Here is an 18285-nt window from a genome sequence, read left to right as displayed (position 1 = left end):
ACGCCGGTGGAGGTTTTTTTAAACAAATAATCACAATATATTTAAAATCGAAACTATCAAGAAAAAAAGGTTTTTTATTCTCCCTCTTAAAGGTGAAAAACTAACTTTTTCCTACGCAGGTCATATAAGGCCACCAAAACCCGAAGATTCAGTCACAGCAGAACAAGTGATCAATACACCTAAGACTGTTGAAGAGTCGGGCACTGGATCCCACAGCGGTGATCTATGAAGGCCCCAAGCGTAGGGTCTAGCAATTAAACATTTGCGTCAAAAGAACCAACTTCGCCCTTCAATCAATGAGAACGCCTTGGTGGATCAACCAGGAGATACGCAGGACTTGCAGAGCCCGACCTCCTCAACAGCAGATGTCTTGGAGGCCAAGCACACGATGAAACGATCCATAAAATAGACTTGGTCGCCTTAGAGGTCAGCCTGCTCTGCTGCGACCTCTGGAAAGTCACAGAGAGAGAGTCACTACCAATGAGCATGAGGTGCGAGCCCTACAGAAGGAGGTCAACACCTTCAGGGATACCGTAGGGGGGGATCTCCAGAAGAAAATGGTCCGTCTTGATGAGCACATAGAGAACTTCCTTTGGGAGCTTGGAGACCCCGGTTTCCTGGTTGAGGCTATAAGGCTCTATTCAGCAGCCTACCACTCTCCAAGCATCACATTTCGACCCGGAGGTGCCCATGGCCCCCCTACCACTGTGCTCCTGGACTACTGCCCAATACTCACTACTGCTTCGGAGAATGGGGAAGATCTGCAGACTTCGGAGCGGTCTCTTCCATCTCTTCTCTCCTAGGGGACTTTAATTTCAGTCTGAAGTCCCAGCACATGTTAAAGGGCATACGCTGGACGGGATTTACTCCAATAATCCTAATCTGACTTGCACCGCGGTACTCCCATTGTTGTGGACCGATCACAATGCCATTCAATTTGAATTGAAAGAGTCAAAGGGCCATCGACTTAGACCAGAACCCACAAGGAAGATTGTAAAGACAGCCCTGAAAAATGTAGACTGTGCAGGATTAGGAAAGGCACTGAAGGAGAACCATGTGCCCTCTCCCTCCAGGAGCGAACAAGGCTACCTCTGCTTACACCAAATGGATAGACGCAGCATGCAACAAATTAGCCCCGAATAAAAAGTGGACGCCTAAACAGGCCCAACCCTCAGCCCCCTGGAATTCAGATGAATAAGAAACCAAAAACAGGCACGCAAGCGATTAGAACGGGCCTGGAGGAGAGGTTATAAAAGCACGGATAAAGAAATTTATAAGCATAGTCTTATAATTTATTAGGAACTATTGCTGGAAACCAAAAAAAAGTTTTTTGCAGAACGAATTTCCTAAGCGAAATCCAATCCCAAAGAACTTTTTAAAACCAATCACTAAAACTTGCGCACCAACTCTCCCTAATAGCTTAAGTAGCCCAGAACTTTGTGAAAAACTGGCCGACTTTTTCCAACAAAAGGTGGAATCTGTTTTTTGGATAGTTTACATTAGCTCAAAAAGGGGTAATTGTGTTGCCGCCTACAACAGAATCCAATAGACCCAACCGCACACCGGTCTTTGACAAATTTTCATTGCTAGAGACACCAGACTATCACATTTTTAAGTTCCATTCTATCAGGGTCTCCCACGGATCCATGTCTGGCGTTTGTGCTGAAACAAATTCCAGAAGTCATAGGTCAGCCCTTACACCCCTGTTCAATGCCATATTCATATCGGGCAAATTTCCTAGAAAATGGAAGGCTTCCATTCTTCCCCTACTAAAAAAAACAGACCCTAAGACCTGAATAACTACAGGCCAATTTCACTTACTGCAAAAATCAGTGAAAAAGCCATGAATACCAAGCTCAGTACATTCCTCCGAACTAACAACTTACTCGACCCGTCTCATGACAGGTTGAGAGGGGAACATAGCACTGGGCTGGCTTTAATTAAATCCACAGAGGAAGTGAGGGAGGCCTTGGATTGTGGAGGCAATGCAATACTAATCAGGTTAGAGATGTCAGTGGCCTTTGACACGGTCCATTATGAAGTTTTGATGGACCGGTTGTCGGAAGCAGGGGTACAAGGTGCTGCTTGGAACCTCCTGCAGCCCTTTCTTTCTGATAGAACGCAAACTGTGGATTTGGACAATAACAGGTCAAAGTAATTCTCTCTCCCATGCCGGGTGCCCCAGGGCTCATCTCGAAGCCCGAAGCTTTTTAATGTGTTTATAGTAACTCTGGCAGGTTTGATAAGAACCTTTGGCTTCCAACTCCTCTGATGCGGAGGACACCCAAATAGCGCTGTCACTCAGGGACAGGGAGGGGAGGGGAAGAGAAGGAAACGGGGGCACGATTACATGAAAGCCATCTCAGGGTGGATGTCCTCTAACTGCCTGAAACTAAACTCAAGCAAAACAGAAGTCATCATGTTCGGGAACGACCCACACATATGGACGCCTGACTCGTGGCCAGAAGATCTCAGTATCTGAACTGCACCTACCAGGAAAGCAAAAAATCTAGGGGTGATAGTGGCAATAAGCTTACTTTTTGTGATCACATAAGCAAGGTGTTCTAGGTATGTTTCTTAGTACTCTGAATCATAAGAAAAATTAAGTTTTTTCTTCCTGAAGGTAGTCTTGGTTACGGCACTCATTATGGCACGGCTAGGCTATTGCAACAGTCTATATTTGAATGCCCAAAAAAACACATTAACAGGCTTCAAATCGCACAGAATGCAGCGGCCAGATTGCGGACAGGGATACCGAAATTTTTGTCGGTCAAGAAAGAATTAAAACACCTTCCTATAAAACAAGGGGTGCGTTTTAAAGCCCTCAATGGAGTAGGCCCGACCACTTGAGGCACAAATTTCAGTGGCATGTCAATAGAAGGAGCCTCCGCTCCACAGGAGCAACACAAGTCCTAGTTCCCTGGTCAAAAAAGCCAGTTGGGGAGGTAGGAGTTTTATCACCTGCGCCTCTAAGGCCTGGAATGATCTTCCATTTCACCCGAGGAACTCGGTAGATCTCCTCTCCTTCAGAAAGGGGCTGAAAACATGGTATTCACCCTGTAGCACCCTCCAACCATGATACCCAGCAGGCAGTACTCAGCGTCAGGACACCCTGGGGGTCACCGCTGCGCTCCACAAGTTTAACATAACATAGGAATGCCAGAGCACCGGGGGAGAGAGCGAAAAGCATGGAGCTTCAAGGGGCCTCTCTGACCCAGCCAGATGGCAGGCGTAAGGAAGGAATCTGCAGACAGAGTAGAGCTATGGAAGTGAGCCACGCTTGAGGTTGGTTTAGCTAGTTCTTGCTCCTCTGCTGAAAGGTCGGCCATACTGAATATTGGAGAAATAGTGCTTTGTGGGAGAAGATTATGCCACACTTTGGAGGAAGTGGTCATGCTCTGGGGAGTTGCCTTGCACCGCATTGGACAGGAGTGCTCTTCTGCTTGACCCCAGAGAACACTGAATAAACATGCGAGAGGAGCAGAGCCGCTCAGCTCTGCTGCATGAAATTAAGGAAAGAGACTGCCAAGCTGGAAACTTGATTTTCACCATCAAGCCTTGCATTCTGACTGACTGGACCTGCTGCATTGTCTGGGGCTACAGCCCTTTGGATGTACCTTGCTTCAAGAGAGTAAAGAGGACGCCATGCTGGAAACTTGATTTGCACATCTGGCTTTGCATTCGGACTGACCACGCCTGCTGCATCATCTACAGCCCTTCGGATGTAGCTTGTTTCAAGAGGAAACAAGAGTGGGCTCCCTGCAAGTAACAGGTTAACTGAGCTCTCCTGCATCAACTCCACCAAGAGTCCCCTGCCTGGAGTGTATCCAGTGGACGTATGAGGGTGTTGTCCAGGTGCACTGTGGGAATCGTGGTCCCAAACTTTCAAGGACCATCTTGGAGCTTCCAGACCCCTGGACTGTGTTTTTGACCCCTTGGGCCCTCAAGAGGAACTCCAGGAAGAAGTTCCATAAGTTTGAAGCAACTCTGGAAAAAACTTCGGAAGGTAACCAAGTGCTAGAAAGTGTTTACTCTTTAAAATTACACCAAAATGACAAAAATCAATATAGGGAACCAGAGATATGGATTTTTTAAGACAAAAATAGTTTATAGTTTTATAAATTGGTGTTGGATTTTTATTGTGTGTTGAGTCTTAATTATTTACTGAATTGGTGTTTCTAAAAGCTCTACATACCTGTGTCCCAACTTAAGCCTGCCTGCTCACAGCCAAGCTACCCAGGGTTGAGCAGCGGAATAATTTACTGAGCCCTACACTATATCAAAGGTCTTACTGCCAGTGGTAGATGCAGATTTACCATTACTAATAACCCACTTTCCAACACAAGAGGACTCCCGGGGCAGCTGACCGGACTCCTGTTCACAACACACGACACAACAGCTGAAGAAGCCTGTGGGGCAAGTTGGGAGCTCAAAGTCTCCAATCCGCTACCACTGCCACCGCGCAGCACCAAAGACCAAGACCGGACCCACAGAGTTGCACTCGAGTTTGTTGAGACCGGGAGTGGTGTCGGAGATTTGCTGAGACTCTCAGAAGACTCGTTTTTGACCCAGGAAGGATTGTACTGTGACCGCCACATTGAAAGACTGCTAGTCTAGTGGCGACTGGACTTTGGCCAGCCCAAAGAGGACATTGTGGGACGTCGCCTCTGCAACCAGGGCCCCTCAGCATCTTCAAGTACGGAGGAATCCATGAAGGAAGACCCCTAGCAACCATGTAGCATCACAGCATCCTGAGGGCCTCTTCAGCATTCTTCATCCGTTATATCAGGACCACTCCATAGGAACCCATTAAAATGTGGATAAAGTGCCTGGAAATGATTGACTGCTCTTCCGTGGAGGTCACTGCTTCCAAAGACGTCGCTGGACCCACTAACGAGCTCCCCGTCTCAGTTGGTTGCCCCACGTACTTCTACCCAATCGCATTGACACTTAAAAACTTTTTCAGAGAAAACTTAGTTAAGTGTCAAATTTGTTGAATTTCCTAAGGCTTGTTCAAGGTTGAGGGAAACATGCTTTGTATTATTTGTAAAATGTATATCTCAGTAAATCTTCGGTGGATCTTTTTCCTTGTGGTGTCTAAGTTCTTATAAAAATACAGTCTATGTTAATAAAGTGCTGTAAGATTTCTTGCGTTGATTTCTTCAATTGTTTTGGTGCGGTTTAAATGTTTCTCGTGTTTCTCTGTGCGGGCCTCGCTGCTCAAAGCCACCTCAAAGGGTTGAGCTGAAGGTTTGACAGACTAACCTTACTAGACCTAAAGAGGTTGGTAAGTATTACAGTGAGGTCGCACAACCACACCATGTAATACACCCAATGTCCTGATAAAATTTCAAAATAGAAAATAAGCCTTTAGAGATTAGATGCAACACTTCACACTGGCAGAGAAAGTAATTAATTAGAGGCTAAATTATGGCGTCTAACAAAGTCGTTAATTGGTCTGTTTAATTACAGTGCCTGGAAAATGCTGTAAACCTCTAGAGACAATATGTCTGCAAAAGTGATTTTAAGATCTACCAATATTTAAATAACAAAGAATAAAAATTCATTGGAGTTCTTTAGAAAAATAAGGAAACAAAATAAAATCTTTTACTCTAAGCCCCATTCTTCCTCTTAATAAAAAACCCTCAGCAGACGTGAAGTCATGTCACACGCTCGCACAACTTCTTTACAGCCTTTGTCCGCGAGCTTACTGAACGTATTTCTACAGAGGGCGGCTATTTAAGCAACAAACTAAGCCTGCCTAAGGGCCGTTGCCACTTGCAAGCATTGTGTCTCAAGATTAACTTTCATAAACAATGCATTCCTTCTGCTCCGAAGACAAACTAGTTTTTGGACCAAAGAGTGTTGGCCAGCAGAACCCTGAGCCGCTCCAGTAACAGTGGTTCACGTCAGAAATCTGGGAGTCTCTTGACCACGAGTGGTCTACGGTCAATGAAGTGGCAAACGTGAGGCTATTTGTTTTTTTTTTCGAATTCTAAAAATGCAGCAGAACGCTTGTAGGTTACTTCCTACTGAGGCTCAGAAAATGGTCACCCAGCCTGGTTTACTTCACCATGGATTAGGTAACCTGTTGCCCTGGCTGCAGGAGTGCCAAAAATCAGCCACCAGGCTGGTTTTTAATCTTGCATACGCCACCTTTCACAAGAATTAGACTGGCTTCTTGACTGCAAGAGGGCCCTTCTCAAGACTGTGCTTAGTTTATACGTTTTTAAATGGGCTTGGCACCTAGGTTTCTCGGCGGGACATTCAACTCAGCGAAAGCTTCATTGGATGCATCTCTGGATCTACAGTTCTTGTTCTGGGGGCCGGGCCTTCACTTTCTTGGCATGGCAAAAGTGGAAAGAATTGCCCCACTTTCATTAGACAGGAAATCTGTTTTCCTCCATAACTAAAGACCTGTCTTTTTTATCCACTGTAACGCATTTCACTGCAAATTTGGAGTGTTACTTCAGCAACAAAGCACCAGTGCGCTTTACGAATAATATAATAAAGTGAATAAAGAGTAATAACAAGGAATTTGTAAGATGAATGAGGTCCGAGTGCTTCTGTAGGAGAAGGTTATTTTTTGGCAACATGGATATTTTCAACAAAGTGCTCTAAAAACATCAGCATTATGTGTGGCACAAACAAAACATTTAGCAAGTGAAAATGTGTAAAAACTGGTTTGGGGCAAACCTAAGAGGGCATTTCTATGAAAAGTGCAAATGACATTCAAATAACAGTCCAGATGTTAAACACTTCTAAATCACACAGCATTCTTTAACCCCTTTTCTGCCTGGCTGTTTCCCCCCGCTGTGCTGGGGGGCGTGCACAGCACCCCAGTGCTCATGACGAGCTGAGCTCGTCAAGACCACGCCCGATCCAATTGAACGCTCAGCACAGCAGGGGAATCAGCCCAGCGCCGTGGCTCATGACGAGCTGACCTCGTCATGAGCACAGGAGGGGTTAAGGATCATATCTTTGGGAGTGGGGGGGGGGGGGATGGGGTGGAGGCGGTTGATCTTTAGCTAGTTTGACGATTCTGGCCAGATGGGCTGTACGGATCTTACGATTCAGTCCACTGAGTCTCTCTCAACGCAGTGCGTTAGCCATCTGGGCTCTGTGCTGCCTCGGTCAGCGCCATCACCTGCAGCACACATCAGCTTCACTACCGGTCTGTCACAGCTTCTCAAGGCAGGTCTTAAGCAGAGGGATCCACCGATATTTGGCGGCGTTATTCAGAGACTTTAATCAAACTGCAAGCTAAGCACAAGTTACGGACTCTAGGGAAAAGTTGTTCTAAGATAACAATTTTCTTTCAATCTTGATCATCTTGACCTTCTTACTAATATTAATGGTGGCTTCTCCTTGCAGCTCATGTGAGTCAGAGCAGGTCAATGTGGCTGTGTTGATTCGATTAGATCAGGTCAAGCCACAGAGCTAGAGCAGCCGGGCAAAAGGCAACAATATAACAAAACAAACACTGGCAAACTCAATAGGTCCGTCTGCCAGCCTTTTGTCATGGTCAATATTTGTTTGGTCTTGGCTTTTGAAAAACCCTTAATGCTGGGGGAGCTACTGGGCTGGGTAAAGCAAAACCTATTTCAACTGAAAAGGCTCTTGTAGCCCTAGGTGTCTCTGGTGCTCAAGGGAGCTACTTTGAGTGCAAATATGCTCCTTGAGGAAGAGCCGACAGTGAAGTTAGCAAATTCAGGAAGTGAGCTGAACCATGCCGTACGCTGTAGTGGGCAGAAGTCAAATGTGAATGAAGCAACAGACCAAAGGAGGTAGAGGGCTGGCCGAAAGCACCTATAAGCATATACCGTGTGCCATTTTGGTAAAATTAAGAAGCACTGGCTAATACCAGACCTAAAGAGGGGAAGTTGCAAGGTGCTCAGGGATCACTAGTGCTAGATTGGAGGGGGGGTGCTATTTCACAGCTCCCCCACCCCCCTTTCACAATCTTCTCTGGGATGAATTGACTCAGTACGCTCTCTGTGAAAAGTCATTTTATTTCTGTTACTCTTTTCCTGTTGGGTACCATCCGCCCACTCCAGCTATACTTTATTTCTAACACAATCTCTGGAGCCCCCTTATCTCTCGATCTGTAGCACTTCATGGAACAAACAGAAGGACCATTTTCAAGTGGCTGTGACTATGGAACACAACGAGAACTACAAGATCTGGGACAGGAGTGCATGAGTGAGATTTAATAAGTCTGTGGCGCAGCCGGTAGGTATGTGGGCTTCACAAGGCAGGACACTCGCACAGCGGGCAGACTGCAATCAGAACATTAACGGTCTAATGTAAAAGGCAACAAGTTCAGACACCGCAATGGACGCTCACTTAACGGCAGACCACAGACAAAATAATCCTGAGGTAAAGTATACCTAGCTCAGACATACAGCAGATAAAACAAGCATTTGCAATGCAATAGGTCTCGCATTAGGAAAGTTTGAGCTATTGGTCTTGTAAATGGCAAAGTTTTTATTTATGTTTTTTTTTTAAATAGCTAAATTAATAGCTGTCATTTACAATGCTAATAGTTATAACTTTCGCAAATGTGACACCTATAGCATTTGTAATGCAATATGTGTTGTATTTACATGACTTAGATGTATTGATATTACAAATAACAATGGCGTTTAATTTTTTTAAATAACTAATACTTAAATAAAAGTTATTGTAATTTATAACGGCAATAGCTTAAACTTTTCTAAAGAACTTTTGTGAAATTATGTTCAGTGTATTTTATTGTGACGAAAATCCAAGAACAGAAGTGAAATATTAACATTTTTTTGTGACATTTGCAATAAAGCTTGAAACATTGATAGCGTATATTTGAACCAGTTGTTGAATGGTTGCACAGATTGATTCTGTGAGGAAAGACAACATCCTTCCAGACAATGTATTTCACAAAAACAGAACAGAGCTTAGAAGCATTAGGGAGCCAAGTGAAGCATTCGTTGCAGTTTTCTCTTACCTTACAACAACTGCGAGGACAGGGAAATCTTCGCGAGAGCGTGTGCTGCAGTCCGTCCAAAGCTCACGCCGCCGACCTGCGACCAGGAAGTCAGGCAGGCCGGGCGGGACAACCGGAAACAGGAAGTAGGAGGGCGGGAGCCTACCCCGCCTCCCACGGAAGAGCCGCGATTGTTTGGAGCACCGGAGCAGGCAGGAGCCTACCCTGCGCCCCGGTGCCGAAGAAGGGAGGAAGAGTCCTGCTGCTGGTGAGAGCCGCTGCACCAAGGAAGCCGGTGAGTGGGGCTTTGCCTTGTTATTTGCTGGGCTGCGAGGGCGGGGGGCATGTGTGTGTGCGCGCGGCGGCGGGCTGTGTATGTGTCTTGGAGTCTGTGTGTATGCGTGTGTGTGACTGTGTGGGGGAGGGGGTTGCCTGTCTGGGTGCCTGCGTGTCTGTGTAAGTGCGTGTGCGCGCGCGTGTGTCTGTGTGCATGCATGCGCGTTAGGCTGACTGGCTGGGAGTATGGGAGGGAAGTGCGCAGCGCAGGACGGAACATGCGCGTTCGCGCACACAAATCCAGGAAAAAAAGCTTGTAACACCCTCTTGTCCTCCTTCCTCCGAGACAGGCAACATTAGGTCTCCAGCTGGACACCTGCATCCTTCGGATCGACCAGCTCGACCTAAAAATACCTGTGAAGTGATAATATTTGAGCCTATGTTTCCCCTCCTTTGCATTTAGGTGTGAGGGACCCTGATAGCTCCCAGCCAGGACACTTGAAGAAAAGGAGACCTGATGGCCCCTTAACTTTGGCTTTTGGTATGCACAACTAGAATCAGATAAGCTCCTTCCCCGCCTGCAGGTTGCTGTTCGGAAAAAGCAGACAACATGCAGGCCCTGCTGAAATTGTCCAGGTGGTGTCTGAAAATGACAACAGGACAAGTTCAGCATATTTCTATGGGGCCAACCTCTGGGCACGGTAGACTGCGCCCACCATATGAAAATAGTGGATAGACGCCGTCTACGTGTACCCTGTGCCCTGTTGGGGGCCGGCTGACCTGTGGACGCTCCTTGCTGTTCTCACACTCATAAAGCAAGAGGCCCGGCAGAGGAAGATACTGAAAGAAAAACAAAATACACGGAGGACCACAGAGACTTTCTTGCAGGGCTGTCAGGTCAAGGGCAGAGAAGGGGCTTAGGACTAGGAGGGTGAGGTCAGTGCAAAAATTCAGACCGGCTTCGATTTCCGGCCGGTATAGGAGGGGCTGACGCCCTTTCAGCGCAAGCGCCTGGGACCGCATTGTGAATCAGCCCTCCATTCTGCGTGGGAAGTAATATTGTGGAATTAAACATTACGGTTTCCCTAGCACTCTTGTTATGCCTCTAAATACAACACGTGTTGCTTCGGGGTGGGGAGGACGCGTCGGTGGCTGACTTCTGTTTTTTTCTTAAATGTCACATTACTTCGATCTACAGCGCGTGCTCTGCATTTCATCATCTCCGGTGTTTGCAGAATCTGCTTCATTTCTTTTCTGACAGAGTCCGGTAGAAACCACCTTCACACTGGGTGCTCTTAGAGGCGTGCCCGGCAGCTGTGCAGGGTCTTGCGATCTGTGGCGTCACGTCGTCACCCCCTTCGTTTCCAATGGTTGCTCCAGAGACAAACAAACAAGAGACATTCAACAGAATGCAAAGAAATCAGTCTTAGAGAAGAGACGAAACACATCCTACTCTTGGACGGGTGCTTCGAATGAGGTTTTATATATCTATATATCTATGTATTTATGTATGAATTTAATAGCTTTCCATTAGGTGAATAAGAGTTGGTGAAAATGGGGAGTCAGTTTTATTAATTACCATTAGAAATCACAATGCACACATTGAGGTCCATTGCGAGTCGCAGGGACACGAGCAGGGCCGTGGGATTTTCTCCTGCCCTTATGACTCACAACTTCATGCACGCATACATTGTGATGTAAAGTGGTTGGCACATGGCAGTCATTCCCAAAGTGCAAACTTTCAATGTTTGGCAGCTCGTGCCGGCTGGTGTCACTGAGAGAAGCAGACACTGGTCCCCAGATCACTGCATACACTACAAGTGGGGAATTCACAACGTGCCTCTTTTGTGGCATTGTGAAACTGCGGACACTCTTACTCAGTTAACATCAAGGAGGGTCAATTTCAGGGAAAAGGAGAATGGTGGGCTTTCATAATTAGCCAAAACCATTGCTGAAAAGTATACCCCAATAGTATTCTTCCATTTCCCAGTTAATTTATCTATTCAAATGTGAAATTAATCATTTACAAAATGTAAAAGTCAGTTAATATCAGAAGCAAACGGTATAAGCATAGGCAATAATGGTCAGGAAGTCAGGCAGGCCGTGCGGGACAACCGGAAACAGGAAGTAGGAGGGCGGGAGCCTACCCCGCCTCCCACGGAAGAGCTGCGATTGTTTGGAGCACCGGAGCAGGCAGGAGCCTACCCTGCGCCCCGGTGCCGAAGAAGGGAGGAAGAGTCCTGCTGCCGGTGAGAGCCGCTGCACCAAGGAAGCCGGTGAGTGGGGCTTCGCCTTGTTATTTGCTGGGCTGGGCGGGGGGCATGTGTGTGTGCGCGCGCGGCGGGCTGTGTATGTGTGTGAGCGTGCGTGTGTGTATGTGTCTTGGAGTCTGTGTGTATGCGTGCGTGTGTGTGTGCGTGACTGTGGGGGGGGGATGCCTGTCTGGGTGCCTGCGTGTCTGTGTAAGTGCGTGTGCGCGCGCGTGTGTCTGTGTGCATGCATGCGCGTTAGGCTGACTGGCTGGGAGTATGGGAGGGAAGTGCGCAGCGCAGGACAGAACGTGCGCGTTCGCGCACACAAATCCAGGAAAAAAAGCTCTTAACACCCTCTTGTCCTCCTTCCTCCGAGACAGGCAACATTAGGTCTCCAGCTGGACACCTGCATCCTTCGGATGCAGTTTACCAGCTCGACCTAAAAATAGGAGGGACATGGGTGACAGACCGAACACGGACAGTGCAGATTTATGTTAGATCACATTCAGACAGAAGAACAGACAACCACGTAGAAGACCGGTATCAGACTAAACATAGACAGTGCAGATTTAAGCTAGATCGCTGGACGCTGGGACGCCCCAGGGTAGCTATGCGCTTTACAAATATGCATTCAATTCAATTGTGCTTAGACACAAGAACGAACCGTGGAATGGGTGTGTGACGAGGGTAGCAGCACAGCGAGCAGCCATTTCCCGTGATGTCTGTTAACAAGAAAGGAGAACAGAAACCTGGTTAAAAACAAGGAAATAGGACTGTAAGAAGACTTCTCATCCAATATTAACATTAGAAGAACACGCATCATTGCACTCCATGCGGTCCAATCGAAGGACGAAAATGCAGACTCAAATCCTCCTCCAACTCCCCAATGACTACTCAAAAGATAAATGACTACGCATGGGACAGACATAGAATATTAACTAACTCTTAAAATTACACCATGCTTGCGCAGGAGAACTTACCACAATCAACCACAGTAGCTCTATCGCAAAACAAATGGAAAACAGACGTCTGAGAATAAAGTCTCTCACACAGAGCAGGAAATCCTTCAGAGTTAACAGTTCAAACAGCACAAAACACTAGGAACAAATCAAAACTAATGCAAGTTTGACTATCAAGGAACTCTTTGAAAGGAAAGTCTTGTTCACAGCTCTGTCCACGCTGATCGCAGACTTGAGAAAAGCAAGAAAATATATGTTTGCATAAATATTTTTTTTTAATGCCCTGTTTCCAAGGTACACAAAGACGCCAAGGAGCAAAAATAACGCAAAATCTGAAGTGGTAGCACCGCTTTAACAGGTTCACCAAGAAGGAAAATGCTACTTACCAGTATGCATCTGTTCTTGGCATGTAGAGCTGAAGAGTTACACACTATGCATAGATAGCCACCTAGTGTTGGGCCCGGATGTTTGCGGTTTGTTTTGTTGTAGAAAAGTCTTTGGAAGTAACGGGATAGGTGACTCCTCCTTTGGGTGATACTGCGCATGGGCATCGGTTCCATCCCCAGATTGTTTTTCGCCATTAGGGAAGTGATGGAGCTGTATAAGATAGTGATGTCCATGTGATTTGTATCTAAGTAAGATAACACTGGAACAGATCAAGGTAGCCGGGGAGGCGGGTGGGCGTGTGCAACTCTGCAGCTCTACATGCCAAGAACAGATGCATACTGGTAAGTAGCATTTTCTGTTCGAGGAATATGAGCTGCAGATTACACACTGTGCATAGATTGTATAGCAGTACCCACACCTAGCGGCGACCACCAGTATCTGTTGCAGTTGTTTGAAACAGTGCTTTTAGTACAGCCTGGCCCACAGTGGCGTGTTGCTTTGTTTGCACATCTACACAATGGTGTTTTGTGAATGTGTGTGGTGTAGACCATGTAGCTGCTCTGCATATGTCATCTAAGGGAATGTTCCTTAAGAATGCCATGGAAGCTCCTATTTTCCTTGTAGAGTGGGCTTTTGGAGGAATTGTTAGTGTACGCTTAGCTTTATGATAACATATTTGGATACACTTAACGATCCACCTGGCGATACCAGTTTTTGATATTGGGTTGCCTTTATGCGGTGATGAAAATGATACAAAAAGCGGTTTGGTTTTCCTAAAGCTTTGTGTTCTCTCTATGTAGTATAGTAATGCTCTTTTGACATCTAAGGTGTGTAGAGCTCTTTCTGCTACGGTTTGTGGCTGCGAGAAGAAGACGGGCAGTTCCACAGATTGGTTTAGATGGAATGGCGAAATGACTTTTGGAAGGAATTTAGGGTTTGAACGAAGAACCACCTTATTGTGATGCATTTGCAGAAAAGGTTCCTGGATGGTAAATGGTTGCATTTCACTAACTCTTCTTAACCAAGTAATGGCCACTAGGAAAGCCACTTTCAATGTGAGAATTGCAATTCACATTTATGTAAAGGTTCAAATGGAGGTCCCATGAGGCGTGTGAGCACTATGTTTAAGTTCCACACAGGTGAAGGTGGTATTCTTGGAGGTATTATTCTTTTGAGACCCTCCATAAAAGCTTTAATGGCAGGCACTCTAAAAAGAGACAGATGCTGTCTATTTTGTAAGTAAGCTGCAATGGCAGCTTGGTGCAGCCTGATATATGTGTAGGCTAAATTACACTATTGAAGGTGTAGTAAATAGCCTATAATGTGTTGGTTGGACACATCCAGGGGATTTATGTTGTTGCTTTGACAGTATATTACAAAACGTTTCCACTTAGCAGCATAACATGCTCTAGTGGTGGGACGCCTTGCTTCCTTGATAACATTCATGCACTCTTGAGAGAGTTTAAGATAACCAAACTCTGACTTCAGGAGCCAGATCACAAGGTTGAGCTGAGCTGGGTCTGGGTGTCTGATCTCTCCATGGTTCAGAGTTAGAAGATGTGGAGATAGGTTTAGTTTTTGACGTGGTACCACAGAGAGCTGTAGCAGAGTGGTGTACCACGGTTGTCTGGCCCACGTTGGAGCTACTAGTATAAGCGTCAGCGAGTGTTGTTGCATTTTGCGTACTAGTAAAGGAATCATTGGTAGAGGAGAAAAAGCGTTCGCAAATAGTCTTGACCAGTTCATCCATATCGCATTGCCTTTGGACAATGGGTGTGGGTATCTGGCGGCGAAGTGTGGGCATTTTGCGTTGTCGTGGGTGGCGAAGAGGTCTATCTGAGGTTGTCCCCACATTTGAAAGAACGGATGAAGAACCTGTGGATGAAGTTCCCACTCGTGCATCTGCTGAGTCTGCCGACTTAGCAGATCTGCCATGGTGTTTTGAACCCCTGGGACGTGTTGGGCTATTAAGAAGATGTTCTGGGGTCTAGCCTACCTCCATATCTGCTGTGCTAGTTGAGAGAGCTACAGAGAGCGTGTCCCTCCTTGTTTGTTTATGTAATACATGGCTGTCATATTGTCTGTGCGGACTAAGACAGTCTTGTATGGCACTTGTGTTTGGAATGCTTTCAGAGCTAGGAACACAGCTAATAGCTCCAGATGGTTGACGTGGAGTAGTTTTTGCATTGGTGTCCACCTTCCCTGCGTGCTGTGATGCAGTAAGTGGGCTCCCCAGCCGGAGAGCGATGCGTCTGCTGTTAGTATTATTTGTGGAACAGGCTCTAGGAATAGTTGGCCTTTTGACAGGTTTTTTGTGTTCCACCATTGCAGAGAGCGATGAGTCCGACTGTCTACCAACACTAGGTCTGTTAACTGACCCTGAGCCTGGTTCCATTGTCGTGCTAGGCACTCTTGCAGTGGACGCATTTGCAGTCTTGCATAAGGTATTATGAATATGCAAGATGCCATCATCCCTACGAGTTGCATAAACACTCGAGCTGGAAGCGAGTGTTGTGATTTGAAATTTGTTAGGGGTGTTTGCACACTTGTTATCCTTGCTGGAGAGGGATAAGCTTGTGCTAATTGAGTATTGATTGTGGCTCCTAGGTACCGTTGTGTGTGCGATGGTAGCAGATGTGACTTGGTGTAATTTACTGTGAAGCTAAATTGTGGAGTAGCATTGTGTTGCGAGTGTGTTGTACACACTGGTTGTACGATTGTGCTTTTATGAGCCAGTCGTCTAGATATGGGAAGACGTGGATGTGCGGTCTTCTTAAGTGTGCTGCTACCACTGCTAGACATTTGGTGAACACTCTTGGCGCTGTTGTGACTCCGAATGGGAGCACTTTGAACTGGTAGTGCTGTCCTTCCAGCACAAATCTTAGGTACTTTCTGTGCGCCTGGTGAATTGGGATGTGGAAGTAGGCGTCTGAGATCTAGTGGGACAAGAAAGTCGTTCTGCAACAGGAGATGAAGGGCTTGCTGAAGTGTAACCATATGGAAGTGATCTGATTGTATGTAGGCGTTTAGAGGTCTGCGGTCTAGAATAGGTCTCAGAGATCCGTCCTTCTCTGGAATTAAGAAGTACAGGGAATATACTCCTTTGTTCCTTTGATGTTTTGGAACGATTTCTATTGCATTTTTCTGCAGGAGAGAAAGTACTTCTTGTTTGAGCAGCGTTAAATGATCTTGTGACATTGGACGCTGTTTGGGTGGTATGTTTGGGGGGTAGATGTTAGTTCGAGACAGTAACCTGACTGAATTATTTGAAGCAACCACCTGTCTGATGTGATGTCTTCCCAGGCTAACAGGTATTGCTGTATCCTTCCCCCGACAGGAGTGGAATGGGCGGGGGAGGGGAGTCATTGGGTAGGAGTGGAGGCAGAGCGTGAGTTGTTGTTCTTGCCTCTGCCTTTGTTGTTGTTACCGCGGTAACCTCCCCTTTGGTAGCCCTTACTGTAGGTAGACTGAGTGGGGCTTTTGTATGTTGTGGAAGGTGTATTGGATGAATACCCTCTGTTTGCACCTCTATATGTGGAGCGACGAAATGAACGTCTGGTAGCCTGCAACTGCAGGGCTCCCATAGATTTTGCTGTGTCGGTGTCTTTATTCATTTTTTCGAAGGAGAAATCCACCTCGTGTCCAAATAGGTGTTGCTCATCGAATGGTTGATGGAGTATAGCGCTTTGGACCTCTGGCTTGAAGCCAGATATACGTAGCCAAGCATGCCTGCGCAGCAGGACACCAGTATTGACTGCTCTGGAGGCTGTGTCTGCTGCATCTAGTGCACAGCGGATAGATGTGTTAGTGATCATTTTTAGGTTTTGCCTGGCGAAAAGATGCGCTCTGCGCATCTTTTTCGCGCAGGCGAAAACCTGATGAGAACTGTAGTGTGGCTTTGGGTCGGCCCTCGTCATTCATTGGCTGGCTCCATAAATGGAGCCTAGCCATTGGACGAGGGGCCTGTCCGTCAATGCCGGACCAGATTCGGGGGCGTTCCCGAGATTCTTTGGCTTTTGCCGACGTCACGCGACGTCAGCCGAAAGCCGGGAACGCCCCCGAATCTGGTCCGGCATTGACCGGCACCCGCCTTTCTGCTTGCGTGAGTGCTTTGTTTTTTTTGCCGTGTGTGTCTGTTCCCGCTCCCCCACCCCCCCCCCTCCGCTGTCAGTGTGTCCGTGTGTGTCTGTTCGCACCCCCCCTCCCTCCCCCTCCGCTGTCAGTGTGTGGCCGTTCCCGCCCCCCTCCCGCTCTCCGTTGTATCATGCGAATAGAACTGAGGCACACTTGGCTAAAGCTAGTGTCCGAGGATCACACAGTCTGTCTGGCCAAGTGGGGCAGCCAGGAGGATTAACAATGGGGCTCCATAATGTATCAAGTAGCAATCTAGCCACTGCCCTAAAAAAGCGATTAACCTCCCTTGCTGGTGCCGAGAAGCTTCCTGGTGACAGGAGGCTGACACATATTTAATTACAAGTCTGGTGGGGGCGTGGCTCTGGTGCCTGGCACTGGGAGCGCCATGTTACACTGGGCACCGCGGGCAGCTCGGCACGTGGAAGTGTCTGCTGCAGTCTCCTCTGCGTCATAGGGTACCTGTGACAGCACCGTCTGTGCGCGTGTGAATGTGACACGGTAGGTGCTCTCCCGAGTGTCTCTCTCTTCTCGAGAGCTCGTGAGAGCTTAGGGAGAGAAGGAAGATGGGGGGAAAGGAAGCGGGAATTTACTGTGCTCTCCCCTTACTCACAAGATGTCCATCCCCACCTTAGACCATAAAACACTTGTCACCCGTTATGTATTTTTTATATTTCATGATTGTTTTGCCACACTAGGTATGGAATACTTGGCCTCTTTTTTTTAAAACGGATCATGTTTTTGAAAACAGAAATGCAAATACTGCACCTGCTGTTCGGCTGTCCGTTCTCTGTGGTACAAGAACAGGGCATGTTCGAGTGTGCTCTTGAGAAGAGGGAGATTTTATGAACGCACACATTGCACAATGAGCACAATTGTATGCAGAAGTGAAGGGTTGCCTCGCAGATTCCTGCAGTGTTCGGCTTGCAGTGGTCCGTGGTTTCAATGGAAATGTCCCCGTTTTGTGTACATTTCTTGCAGGGGAGGCTGATTGCATCAATACTAGTGGTGAATCCGGGTATCATGTTTGGATGTGTTCGTTGTATTTGGATATTTTCTGTCAACTCGAGTAATCAGCTTGTGACCAGGAAAAAGGAAATCAATGAGATACATAAATTATTCCTCGGGAGCGGGAGTTGTGTGTGTGTGTGTATGTGTGTGTGTGTGTGTGTGTGTGTGTAAACACACACATATATATATAATAAACACGCAGGTATATAATTTGTCTTTTATTTCCATTGTAAAACAGGCCATGACCCCCCTCCCTAAACTCAACTGTGGTACTAAATCTCATGTTATATATTGTGCACCTGCATAT

At 46.8% G+C, this 18285-nt stretch overlaps 1 protein-coding gene across 2 annotated transcripts in view; it reads right to left on the bottom strand.

Annotated features, from left to right (window-relative positions):
• Window positions 1-18285, bottom strand: part of MTCH2 (mitochondrial carrier 2) — a 141506-nt gene that overhangs the window by 62797 nt on the left and 60424 nt on the right. For both annotated transcript variants that reach the window (XM_078673133.1, XM_078673134.1), the window contains exon 6: window positions 12155-12212. In XM_078673133.1, the coding sequence (XP_078529259.1) occupies window positions 12155-12212 (58 nt within the window). The remainder of the gene's footprint in view (window positions 1-12154; window positions 12213-18285) is intronic.

Source organism: Lissotriton helveticus, unplaced genomic scaffold (assembly GCF_964261635.1).
Source record: "Lissotriton helveticus unplaced genomic scaffold, aLisHel1.1 SCAFFOLD_742, whole genome shotgun sequence".
Classification (NCBI taxonomy): Eukaryota; Metazoa; Chordata; class Amphibia; order Caudata; family Salamandridae; genus Lissotriton; species Lissotriton helveticus.
The sequence above is the reverse complement of the archived record's forward strand: the minus strand, read 5'-3'. Positions and strand labels throughout refer to the sequence as shown.